This window comes from Protobothrops mucrosquamatus, unplaced genomic scaffold (assembly GCF_001527695.2).
Source record: "Protobothrops mucrosquamatus isolate PMUCROS unplaced genomic scaffold, P.Mucros_1.0 scaffold352, whole genome shotgun sequence".
Lineage (NCBI taxonomy): Eukaryota > Metazoa > Chordata > Lepidosauria > Squamata > Viperidae > Protobothrops > Protobothrops mucrosquamatus.
This window is the reverse complement of record NW_015386687.1, coordinates 804354-818161: the sequence shown is the minus strand read 5'-3', so window position 1 is coordinate 818161 and position 13808 is coordinate 804354. Positions and strand designations below refer to the sequence as shown.

The 13808-nt window shown below is 42.1% G+C and overlaps 1 protein-coding gene across 1 annotated transcript in view; it reads right to left on the bottom strand.

The window, feature by feature from the left end:
- Positions 1–271: 271 nt before the first annotated feature.
- Positions 272–13808, bottom strand: part of LOC107287120 (cytochrome P450 4F22) — a 63347-nt gene continuing 49810 nt past the window's right edge. Inside the window, exons 9-13 of the mRNA XM_015815589.1 lie at positions 9783–9912; positions 6095–6228; positions 4585–4649; positions 1884–1954; positions 272–1635 (exon numbers count right to left, since the gene is read on the bottom strand). Of these exons, the coding sequence (XP_015671075.1) occupies positions 1458–1635; positions 1884–1954; positions 4585–4649; positions 6095–6228; positions 9783–9912 (578 nt within the window). The 3' untranslated portion in view covers positions 272–1457. The remainder of the gene's footprint in view (positions 1636–1883; positions 1955–4584; positions 4650–6094; positions 6229–9782; positions 9913–13808) is intronic.

Here is a 13808-nt window from a genome sequence, read left to right as displayed (position 1 = left end):
ATACTACTTTTCTCCTGTTTATAACACAATTCTTTCGGTAGTCCCCAAAAGGTTCCACACCCCTTTACATTCTGATTCAGGTGACTCTGATGTTACAGATAAACTCTCAAGTGGCCTCAATGACTCTCAGAGAGCTAACGACCAACCCTCAGATGGCTACAAAGAATATAAATCCTTCCATTCCTCACCAGTCAGTTAGAACTAAAGAAGCTTCTTGGATGAGAAGCAAAATGTTTTCAAAGGAAAAAAACCAAGAAAGTCCAGTTGCCTTTTGGAAAAAGCACGTTTGGGACAATTATGGAAACATACAATGCTATAAACTAATCATAAAAAGCAACATCATGCATATATTTTCACTAGTCATAATAACCTAGTTCAAGTAAAGATTACAAGATGTGCTAGGATCTTTATCTTATCAATAACATTTCTACAGTAAAAGCATTTCTAAATAACTTGGTACCTAATCTCATCAATCCCCGTGGTGAGTAGGCATTCCAAGGGAAGAAGGCAGGAAGCCTGGTTTTCATCTATTACTATGGTCTAAAGAGCAGGTCAACCTCCGGTCAAGGCACATCCAATAGGAAAAAGCAACAGTTATTTCTATGTGCTAAATAAAACAATACATGAATAAAAATGGGTTATCAAGGCATGAATAAAATATGAATTAAACTAGAGTAAAATAGACTGAATCATCACACCTAAGTGAAACTTTATATTTGTTTATTTGTCTAAGTATTTGTATCCCACCTTTATTATTTTTACAATAACTCAAGGTGGTGAGCATACTTAATACTCCTTCCTTCTTCTACTTTCCTCACAGTGGAGACGATTTTCCAGAATGGAAATAGCTTTTGTTAGAAAGGATTAGAAACACCCCTTGGAAGGGATAGAATGTTAATAGCAGTACATAAAAGCACAGCATGGAAAGCCAACCTAGATGATGTTTGGAATATTCAGAATGCATTTGTTTTTGCGCTGGAATTCTTGGGCTATAGTTTTGCAGACAGTTGTCATTGAATAGCTTAGAATCATAAAATCATAGGGCTGGAAGGGACCTTGGTAATCTTCTAGACCTGCCCAAGGCAGGAGACCATATTGCATCCCAGACAATTCTAAATGACTGTCCAATCTTTTTTTGAAAACCTGGAAGTTTGATTCTATACTATAGGCATCCCATCACCTAAATATTTAAAACCAAGCCAAAAGTTCATTTCGTATGGCTTTAATTTAGAATACCTCTTGGAGATCTTCATGGTAGCAAAGCAATAAACTAGGGCTAAGCAGCAATTAGTAGACCAGGAGACATATAAACAATGGTGGAAAATTGTGTGCAAAATACATCTATCCTGCCTTCTACAAAGCTAGAAGCAAAAAGCATCTCTGATCACAAGTCCTCTTGGTGCATTACAATATAGATGCCAGGTTGTAGACCAGCAAATTCTATATAGAACTTCTGATCAAGATTCAGCACGGATTGGTTCCACTTGCAGCCACAGCCCATTCTCTGCCCGCAGGATTAGCTCTGGCTTGCGCCGTACAGGTCGGCTCTCATCCAACTGCACCACAAACCTCAATAATGTCAGTGCCAGGGCCACCTTCATCTCTGCCATGGCAAAGTTCTGCCCAATGCAGTTCCTGCAGGGAAGAAAGACTCCAGATCAGTGGCTTCTCTTTTTCTATGGCTCATTGGATAAATCTAGCTTTATTAAGGGTTTTTTTCCCCATTAGAGACCAAACTGGCTGCTGTGCTGAAACTTTCAGCATGTATAGTTTCATGTTCCTTGCCCCCAAAGCCCCCATTAAGAATGTCACATGGGTATCCTCCAAAATCCTTCTCTTTTTTTCTTAACAACTATTTTGTCTCTAGCTGGATATTTGTTTACCTTGGTCCTGCAGAAAAGGGCACAAAAGCTAGTGGATGATGTGCTGAATCAAAGCGATATGGGTTATAGACCTTTGAAAGATAAACAGATTAGATGAATGGGTTGAATGAGAAGATGAGAACATAAGAAGGAACTGATTAATTAATGCCAAGTGTTTCGTTTATCACATGCCATTTATCCAAGCATAGGAACAGGAGTTGGCATTCCTAAGAGTATTCACCAGACAGTGAGGACCTGGAAGATCAGTTCTGCCAACTGATGATCTGGGAATGGGAGCTAGTAAAAGTTCTGACACAAATAGGAAGTCCAGCACAGGACTTTCTTAAACTTAAATCATAGAATCATAGGGCTGGAAGGGAACTTGGAGGTGTTATACCATCCTGGACAAATGGTTGTCCAGTCTTGAAAACCTCCAATGATGGAGCACTCACAACTCTAGGAAGCAAGTTGATTAATTTTTGATTAATTATTAATTATTTTCACTGTGAGGAAATTTCTCTTTAGTTTTAGGTTCTCTCTTTAAACAGCTTCAACCCATTGCTTCTTGTCCTGCCTTCATGTGCTTTTGAGAATAAGTCAACTCCCTTTTCTCTGTGACAGTCCCTCAAGTACTGAAAGACTACTATCATTCAGCCCCAATCTTTGATAGGCTAGACATACCTCCCTCCCTCCCTTAACCATTCATTCTACAGTTTAGTCTCCAGACCTCTTATCATTTTTGTTGCTCTGCTCTGCATACTTTCTAGGGTCTCAGCATCTTTTTGTATCATGGTGACCAGAATTGGATGCAGTGTTCCATGTGTGGCCTCACTAATGCAATATAAAGTGGTACTTTCACTTCTTGTGATCTTAATGCTATACCTCTGTTGATGCAGCCTAGGACTGCATTAGGTTTTTTGATAGGTGCAGCCTCATACGTAAGTGGTGGTCCACTAGGTAGGACACCTAGATCCTGCTCAGTTACTACTTTTGAGCCAGGTACTGCCTTCTCTATATCTGTGCATTTGGTTTTTCCTGACTAAGTGCAGAACCTTAATTTTCTCAACTGCATCTTGTAAGACAGAACCCAATGCTCAAGTCTCTCAAGATCCTTCTCAATACTGAGTCAATCTTCCAAACTGTTAGCAATTCCCCCCAACTTGGGGTCATCTGCAAATTTAATGATCCGTCTGCAAATTCTATCTCGTCATCTAGATCATTTATGAAGATGTTGAAGACCCTGGATCCAAGACAGAACCTATATATGCTTCCCTCCATATAGATGTAGTTTCATTGAGGACTACTCCTTGGAGGTGTTTATGGAAATGATAGAACTATAGAGATCATTCTTCTCTTGCTCTAATTCTGAAAACATTCTGTGCTAGGAAACTTACAGAAGCTTTTTATGGGCAGATAAACATCTGTCTGTAGAATAAGTCTGTATTACACACCAAGCAAATAGAACCTCTCTGCCACAATTTAAAGACTAACTAATGCTTGACATGCAATTTCAGTCAGGTAGCAAAAATGCATTTATTGATTCCTGCTTGGTCTTATGGGCAAAACAGTGCCTGCTGCACAATTCATAGGTTTGAGGGAACAAGACTCACTCAAATGAAACCTTATATGCCAGTAATCATCTTATATCTGACAAAAGAGAACTTTCTATGCAAAATTGACCCAAAGTCCTAAAGATCACCTCCTCCCCAAGCTCCAAGGGAATTTTATGAGTTGGATCCTGAGAAACAAGATGTCTGAAACTAAGAAATAAAATGTTATCAATGAAGTGGCCTCAGTTACAGAGCTCAAAGGGAGAAGAATCAGCAGGTAGGTAACATTACAATTTTTCCATCCTCCCTCATTAAAAAATTAGCATTAAATGTAAAAACATTAACATCAATAAAACAATCACAAAGCACATGACAATGAACAAAGAGTTTTTGAGATGATGCAGTTCAATAATTTACTTTTTGTTTTGGAGGAAAAAGCATAAACTGTGTTTCACATTTTGTCATATAACAGGCAAAATAGAGACAGCAAATTTATATTTTTGCACTGCTTCTTTTCCTGAGACTCCATTTCTTAGTAAAAATAGTGGGCAAGAAATATGAATGTACATATCCATTTTCTAATCAGGATTCAGCTGAGTTTGAGAAAGAAGCTAAATTTTGTTATTACTGTGCATTAATGTCATGCTCAGTATTTTGTTATCTGGTTAGTGTAAAAGATGTATGTTGTATGTACATGCTTTTATTTCTTGACTGATCCATTGAATACTGTAATGGATGGGAAATCATCAGCTGTACTATACTCATAATAATAAATATAGCAGCCCAGGTTTTCTGCAGAAAAATTGCACAATATAAGAGGTGATTTTTGACAAATATTTGAAGATTTAATCTATGCTTTTAAATGGTGTGTATTTTTCTTAATGAATACGCAAATTCTACTTTATTTATTTGTTTGTTTTTTACATTTTTGAACTACCCATCTCCCTCAGAGATATATATGTACATATCTTCTTGCTGGATTCTTTATACCTCAATGAACAAAAAGCAGAATATAACTTTAGAAAAAACTATACTTAGCTACTGAATTATCATGACAAGAGTAAGTTGCCCCCTGACTCTAAAATAGCATCCAGCAAAGGGAAGGGAGTCTCCCAGGCTGAACTCTACAAAATGGATGGAAACAAATTACAAAGAAATGGGGAAAATGCTACCTCAGGCTCTGGCCATACAGCAGGATTGTGATGGGTCCCAAAGATACTGACCAGGCAGACATTCCCTGGAGAGAGAAGAATCTAATGAACTCTGGATGCCACCAAAGGTAGAAAGATTCACAAAAGCAGGAAGTGGGAAAAGGAACATGCCAGAACTTGGCAAATGAATTGCTGTTGTTAATAGATAGAGCAAAGAATAGGGCAGCATTCTGTTGACTTGTGTTTAAGCATGTTTTATATCTTTGTTAGTGCAACAGATTTTCAGAAGAGCTGAGATCTTTCTTTAATGACTTGATGGCACATAATCAAGCTACCAACCAATCAATCAGTTTATGGCTCTGCTACTAGCCTAGAGTTGCCCCATAAAGAGGACCAGCATGTGCTGCTTTTCCATCTCTGTTCATCATCATTTCCATAATCTTCCATGATTGCCATTCATTGTTCCTCCACTTCCCAGCCCTGATGGTGCAGTCATCTCATTACCCCCCCCCCACCCGCTAGTTGCTCTTGGGATGGATAGAATGCTTCTTTCATTGAGCCAGTCAAATCAAGCAAGATGGCCTCAGAGAACCACAGGAACAGCCCCACTGTCTTCTGTTCCAGCAATCGCAGCATACAAGCCTTTAAAAACAGTCCCTAGTAATTTGCCACAATGCAAACCCAATTTAAGGTGAAACTGTAAACAGTTTGTGGCAAAAACGTCAAAGTGCTTTTAGAGTCAGCTTTGTAACTGGCAGCCTTTTTTGATAGCTAGATGCAGAAGAAAGTTGTAGTTCTGAAATGACTTCTGGAATCCCTACTGATGGACTTACCATAGAAAAAGCTATAAAGTTTCCTGAGCAGTGAAAAGTCATGTTCAAAAATAACAATAAATGTGTCTAGTTCAAACTAGATGACATAGGAAGACCCATGTTTTTCTCCCACAGATGTGACATGATATACCAAGCAAATGTTTTCTCCTACAAATAGCAACAAACAAAATAGCAGGAAGGAAGGACAACAAGCGTACACATTTTCAAGAAGAATGAGACATACGAGCCTGAGCAAAACGTGGAACATAACACCTATTGCTGTAAAACCCATAATAATAGAATTCTTTTTTATTATTTTGGGGTGATATAATTGCTTGTTAAGTATAGATTTATTAGATTAGAAATGGCCAGTGCAGAATTTGGGAAAGCAGAACAGTCTCATTCAGTTTACATCAAATAAATACTGTAAAAGGATCTCTAATACAAGGGAGAACACACTCAATACAGTATATGACCAACTTTCCAAACTGGGATTTTTTTCTTATTCAATATACTTTGCACTTTATTTACCTCACTTTGCACTTTGTTTAGTTCATAACAGGTTTAATTATCATGGAGCCCAAAGAATGATAGCATAGCAGCCTAGAACATCTGTTAATGCAGGCAGGGAATAAAATCATAGAGTAAAGAAGAGAATCCAGATGCCAGATACAGATAATTAGCAAAGGATGGCATGGGGGTCCTTCCATAGCAGATACCTTTAGGGATAACTCGTCCATCAGGAAGGTTCACATCTTCAGTGCAGCGTCGAGATATGGCTGTGACTGGAGGGTGCAGGCGCAGGCTCTCTTTGATGCACATGGTGGTGAAGGGCATGAGGGAGAGATCTTTCCTGAGAAGAGTTATTTGTTTGTTTGTTTGTTTGTTTGTTTGTTTGTTTACTTACTTATTAAATTTATTTGCTGCCCGTCTTGTAATGAAATGTCTCTGAGTGGCTTACAGCATTGAGATAAAAAAATTTCAAGTAATGTTAAACAAGATTCCATTGCAGGAGAAGCTAATGGGAAAAAGAATTCACATTCAGTAGGAATTCCTAAAAAGAACATCTTAAAAGCATAACAAGGAAAACAAGCATAACAAGGGAAACAAAACAGGAAAGATGAATAAAAAAATGTCTATGGAGATTCACAGTCATCCAGGTCATGGTTGTCCCAAACGTGCTTTTTCTTCTTCTTCAAAAAACAAAAACAAAAACAAAAACAAGAAAGTCCAGTTACCTCCTGAAAAGCATCTTTGGGACAATCATGACTTGGAATACTAAGAATCTCCATATACATTTAGCTATGCACTTTGGGATGAACATCCTTCGAATGGTGCAGGAGTATGAACAGAGTTTCAGAAAACATTGCAGACTACAGGAACCATTTGCACTTCAGTTTGAGATGCAGACAACACAGACTCATCCCCAACAGCCTGCACCTGTCTTCAACAGTGAAGGGACACAGGGCAGAAAACATCCTGCAGCCAAGAAAGCTCCACACACATTTGCACTACTCAGGTGATCCTGAGGATAAACCTCCAAATGACCTCAATGACTCTCTAAAAGAAATGGTCAGCTGTCTGCAAGGAATATAAACCCTTCCATTCCACACCATCCAGTCAGAGCTGAAGAAGCTTCTTGGATGAAAAGTGAAATGTCTTCAAAGAAAAACAAGAAAGTCCAGTTGCCTCCTGAAAAAGCAGCTTTGGGTTAGAGTTAGAGAACATATGGTTAAGGTGAAATTCAGAAGAATTTCAGATTTTTCAGAACTCTGGGATATAAACCATCTGATCCTGGCAATTTCAACTCATCTAAAGTGGAAAAGTGTTTTCTTACTTATTTTTACCCAAATTCCTTTTTTTCTTTCTCACTGGGCTTTAATAATTTCGTTTTTCAGAGTTTCCCAAGCATCTCCCAGGTGATGTCAGGTAGCTAATGTACCCCATTATTACAGTGGTATGTTTCCTGCATACCTTACTTAACTGAATAGCAAAATGTTCATCTATTTTCTTTGCCCAGTTGGGTGGCTTGTAGTATATGCCTAAAGCAATATCATTTCTCTTTCCTCTAATATTCACCCAAAACCATTCAGGAGGGCTTTCATCCTTGGTATTGTGTATTTTTGTAACAGTATAGTGATTTCTTACAAATAGTGGCATTCTTCAGATTTTAGAAAGAAAAAAGTACAGTATTTGTATCGTGGCTACTCAGTAAAGAATAAAGAATAATGGAAAATATGAAATAATTATATAAAATTGCTGTGACTAGAGGCTGGCTTTGGTAGATGCCAAAACCCACCATTTTAGCCATCTCTCAAAACTCCCTGTGAACTAGCCTACACATTTTGCCTGGTCAAACCCAGAAAAAGCAGAGCGTTTTGATGAGCTACAGCCAAAAGTATCAAACCTGTAGGTGGAAAGCCAGGAACTTGTCAGAACTGTTTGAAAAGAAAGGGAATATGTTCTGATCAGGGCTTTTTTCTCATAGAATGCCCAGAATGGAGTTCTGACACCTTTTTTGGATGGAACCTTGTAGGGTAGGCAAGGCGGGTTGTATGACGTGTGTGAGTTCCGGCACCTTTTTTTTTTTTTTTTTTTTAGAAAAAAAGCACTGGTTCTGATGGTGATTTAGCTTTGGGTGTTCAAACCAGACCCACTGTATATGTACAGCTTGATTGCTGCCAGACTGCACTTGATTTTGTAACCAGATAAAGTATTCTGGCAGCACTGACCGTTCTTTCAATATTCAACTTGCTGACTGTAGCTAAAAACAAAGTAGATTCTCTAAAAGAGTATTTTGCAAAATTTGCTGAGAGCCAATCACATAAAATTGACCACCTTGCCAAGACAAAATCTGTGCCTGAATTGTGCCCCATAAATAGCCAGCAGAGGAAAGGAGAACCCTACCTCAGAACATGGCCTAATGAAGGGAAAGGACAGAGAAAATCTCACAAAGAAAAGCTAGACTCAAACTCAGAAAGCTTATAATAGGCAAATGTCTCCTACAAAATAGTTGGGTAACTCTGCAAAACTTAAAAACATAATAAACAAAGGCAGATGGGAATTTTAAAAACTTATATTCCAGAACCTAAGCCAGCCATTTTGCTGTGCAGACAACTAATGGACTTACAAAATGGCTTCCATCTAGAGACAGCTACAGTTGAGTCCTGTTTATATTTGGGCAGCCTAAAGTCCTCAGTCTGCTCTTGAAAATGAAACCCTTCCTGAGCATCTTTCTGATCTTCCCTATTTCTAGTTCAATTTGGCCAAAAAGGCACTGGCATTTTAACATACACATGTAATATTCCCTAAGCAGACAATTTCAAAGACACCTTAACAATAGGTTCTCTAACTCTAAGCAAACAACTTGCATAATCCTCAACAATACAATCATTTAATGCAGGGCTTTTCAACCAGTGGTACGGGTACCACCTGTGGTACATTGGCACCTGGCAGGTGGTATGCGACCATCCTAGAAAAATAGCGGGGGAGGGAAATGAGCTGAACCGGTGGCAGCACCGCACAAGCCTGAGCGAGAGATGGCTGGAGCTGCAGGGCTGTCAGGGCTCAGCGGAAGCGCCAGGATCAGCACTTCTTCAGGGCTGTCAGGGCTCAGTGGAAGCACCAGGATCAGCGCCAGGCTCCAGCTGGAGCTCGGCGCTGATCCTGGCACTTCTGCTAAGCCCAGAAGAAGCGCCGATCAGCTGGAATGTGGCAGCCTCTCCAGGGTCTTGTGGTTTACATTCAGATGCTTGGCAACTGAGTCATATTTATGATGGTCACAGTGTCCCAGGGTCATGTGAAGTGACCAAAACCTGCTGCAACCACCCAGCAGACGGGGGGAATAAAAACCAAACACCCCCCACCCCACCCCTGCTGCCAATCCTCAACAGAAATGCTCACAACAGTGAAAACCTCGGACAGGAGGAAGAGCGCGGCCGGGCGGGCAAGCAGGTGTCTTGCTCGGCTGTGCCTTGGGGGACACTTTTTTCAGTGCCATTGTAACTTCAAACAGTCACTAAGCGAACTGTTGTAAGTTGAGGACTACCTGTACTTTATCACTTTTTTCACTTTTTTTTTGGTCATCAAGTTTTTGACACCTTGCTAGGCGACTGGTGGTACTCGGATGTTGCCATATCCTGAAAGTGGTACAATGGGTGAAAAGGTTGAAAAGCCCTGATTTAATGAACCTCTGGACCAGGGTTTCTCAACCTTGGCAACTTGTGTGGACTTATTCCCAGAATTCCCCAGTCAGCATATGAAGATGTTCTTAGTGATGTAACATTATAATTTCACTTATGGAAGACACTAGCTCTGGCTTAGTTCACTTTCTCATTCAAGTAACATATGAATCTGCCTTGATGTTCCACCCTCTGGATTGCTTTCTTTCTGTCCACAGTCCATTACCATTCAATTTCTTTTCTTTCTCGCCCCTGCAGCAGATCCTGAATCTCTGCCCGGCATTGGTCTTGATACTTGGGGTTTTGAGCGAGATTGTATAGAATCCAGGACAAGCCACTTGCTGTAGTGTCATGGCCTGAAATGAGACAAAAGTCACATGGAAACTGCCCAGAGCAGGACTACTTGATAGTTATCAAAAGGGATCACATTTGAAGATTTTTCTTTAAGATAACCATGCCAAGGATTCCAAAGACAATTCTTCTTCTTTTACATTTGACAAAATAGACCACAGCCTATCTCTTGGTAAGCTAGAAAAATGTGGGATAGACAACATCACTACCAGATAGATTTGTAACTGATTGACAAACCATACTCAACAAGTAGTCTTTAATGGTACTACATCTATATGGAGGGAAGTAAATGGGGAACCACAAGTTTCCATCTTAAACCCAGTACTCTTCAATATCTTCATAAATGATTTAGATAAGAGAATAGAAGGAGAACTCATCAAATTTGCAAATGACACTAAGCTGGAAGCAGTAGCCAAAACCCCCCAAGATAAGCTCAGGATCCTAAAAGTTTTACATTTAGGCAGGAAAAAACAAAGGTACAAGTACAGATTAGGTGAAACCTGGCTCAAAAACAGAAACTGTGAGATGGACCTTGGAGTCCTAGTGGACAATCACTTAAATATGAGCCAGTAGTGTTCAGCAATAGCCAAAAAAGCTAATATAATCCTTGGCTGTATAAACAGAGGCACAGAATCAAAATCACGTGAAGTATTAGTACCACTTTATCTTAGTAAGACCACACCTGGAATACTGAGTTCAATCAGAATAGAGCTGGAAGGAACTTTGGAGGTCTTCTAGTCCAGCTGTCAGAACCCATATTCTAAGGGGGCTCTTTCTAACTTTAATTCTAACTCTAATCTTTCTACACTTCTGGGTTCTGCCATGCTCCTGGAGGGGAGGGGGGAAATGCTGCAAGCTATTTCTTTGTTTTCCTCTATCGCTACACTGTAACACTTTTGCTATTTCTGCATACACACTCTTTGAACTATCTTCCCCCTTGATGTCAGCTTGAAAGGGGGAAGGAGAAAGGAATGCGCCTTCGGCAACTGGTTTATCTCTGCTTTTGGAAGGGAAGGTGCGAAGACCGACAAAACATCGCTGCAACCCTGAGACAGCCTGGCGTTATCAGCTCTTTCCCACAATGGACCTGGGGATTGGCCCATTCAAACTGATCGGATGAACTACTGTGGTGGGGTTTGCTTGGGACACTTTTAACCTATTGATCTGAGCAGGAAATCCTCAGATCCTGTCTATTATGCCTACTATCAGCTTCTCCTAATAAAAGTTCCTTTTGGAAGAAACTGCTTCCATGAGTTCTGCTTTCTTAGGATGAGGTTTTGAAGTGGGCCCCAACATTAGACAGGATCTGTAGTAATAGTCAGCCCAGAAAGAAAGCCCTTACTGGGGGACTTGGCAAATCATGTCAGACAATGGAATAGAGAGAGAGGACCCTGCTACAGGGGGTGGAAGCCTCCTGATGAGCAGACCCTTGCAAATATTCCACCTCCGGATCCTCAAGCTCTTCAGAAGAGGAGGTGGTGACAGAACACTGCCACAAGCCTAGGTGGTCTATGGGCATTGGAAGGAAGGATGACTGGGAGGCCAGAAAGATGACGCTCAGACGAGGCAGCCATCAGCCAGGCTGGAAGGAGGAGATGGAAAGGTCTCTCTGTCTCAGCAAGGATGAGGAGGATTGTCCGGGGCACTCCAGCCGATTGCTGGAACAGGCAATCGGCATGATGAAAACAGCCCTTGACTCCATGAAGGAGGAGAAAGCTGAACCCGAGGTTTCAGACCCATCCAATAGAGCCATCGAAACCACTGTGGTCACCATTGCTGCAGCCACCCCATTGCGTGGAAATGATAGACAGAGAAGGGAGATGACACAAGTGGAAAAAGCGGCACCGATCCATCCAGAAGTTCCGTCCATTAGATTTGAAGTTCCATGGGGAGCCACGGCACCTGGGATTCTTCTTAACCCAGGTGCTAAACTATATGGAGTAGTACAGCCGGGACATCCCAACCGACCAAGCCAGAATTTGCATCGTGCCATCCACCCTGGATGGCATCATAGCAGACTGGGTCATAGACCTCCACAATTCCAACACCCCGGAGTTACTGAATTTCAATCAATTCATGGTCTCCCTCAGGTGCCGTTTCGAAGACCCTTTGGCTAACTGAAAAGCCCAGGAGAGGATAAAGACAGTGAAGCAAGGCAGGCGGCCATTGGTGGAATACACCCAAGAATTTCGAACCCTGGCCAGCAAACTGAACTGGTCAGAGGACATCCTGCTCAACCACTTCAAAGATGGATTAAACTATGACCTCTACAATGCCTGCCTCCCTCGGGGAGATCCTCATCGGCTGCAAGACTGGTACGTCCTAGTCGAGGAAGCTAAGATCGACCTGGCCAAGAGGCAACACAGAGGAGGGAGATCGTGGGGGAAGTCACTATCGGAGCCAACCCGCAAGCCAGCAAAGCAGCAATCGACCTCCAAAAGAACCACCGGGTGTTTCAAGTGCGGAAAAGAAGGGCACCACGCTGCCGAATGCCACTCTTGCACCCCAACTGGAAAATCAGACCGGACCCCGGCTGCGAAGCCTGGAAAACCACCAGCGAAGCCAAAGGAGACAGCCATAAAAGGCACGGAAGCTGTCGAGTTCCCTGCCTCAGCTTCGCGAGGAAAGGGAACTCCAGCCCACACTGGAGGAGCATCCCACTCATCCGATGACAACTCCGAGGACAAACCCCTGGTAAGTGGACCCATTGCACCCCTCACCAGGACAGTAACATTGTTAGCCCCGGACATGCCCGAATCCGTAGAAGTCAGGGCATTAATTGACTCTGGTTGTACCCGCTGCCTTATAAGCCCAATGTTAGTGGGGAATCTAGGAATACCAGTGAGGAGGCTGAAAAAACAGATCTTGTTCGGTCAATTAGATGGGTCCATAGCAGGGGGGATGCCTGCCATCCTAGCAATGCTACCACTTCAACTCACCCTGGGGGACTACATAGAGACTATAACGTTCGTGGTAACCCCTGGCATGGAATGTCCCATAATCCTGGGCATGGCGTGGCTAGCCAAGTGGAACCCACGGGTGGACTGGAGGGTGGCAGAGCTTAGATTCCCAAAAGGGGAATCAACCAAGGCACCAGCCCAGCCCCCACCAAGGGGAGTCCCGGCCGAGAAAGCTGCAATAGGGGAAGAAAAGGAACTACCCGAAATACCAGAGTAGTATAGAGACCTGGCTGAAGTATTCAGTGAGGAAAGTTCTGATGAATTGCCGCCTCATCGGCCCACAGACTATGCGATAGAAATCAGACCAGGCGCGAAACTTTCCAAACCTAGATTGTACTCCATGAGCCCGCAAGAATTGGAAGAAATGCAGAAATTCATAGACAAAAATTTAGAAAAGGGTTTCATTCAGCTGGCAAAGCTAAAAATGGCTGCCCCTGTATTATTCCAAGAAAAGAAAGATGGAACTCTTCGCCTGTGCGTGGATTATAGGGCTTTGAATGCCATAAGCGAAAGCAATCTATACCCTCTCCCCCTCATGAAGGACATGTTATCCCATCTTTCAAAGGGGAAGATTTTCACCAAACTGGACTTAAGGGAAGCTTACTACCGAATCAGAATTAAGGAAGGGGACAAGTGGAAAACCGCCTTCAATTGTCCCTTGGGGTGTTACCAATTCCGGGTTCTACCTTTTGGGCTGCAGGGTGTTGTGGCTCCGTCTTGTGAGCCCCTCTTATCGGAGGAGGAAGGCTCCGAACATGAAGGAGAGGAGATGGCCAGGCCTCCCTCTCCAGGACCCTCCTCTTTGGCAATGCCTCAGGTGTCTCCCGACGGAGAAGAGATTGACCAGGAGCCAGGTGGTTCTGAGATTGGCCAGGAGCCAGGTGTTTCTGAGATTGGCCAGGAGCCAGGTGTGTCGGATAATGAGGAAGAGAAGTTGTGGC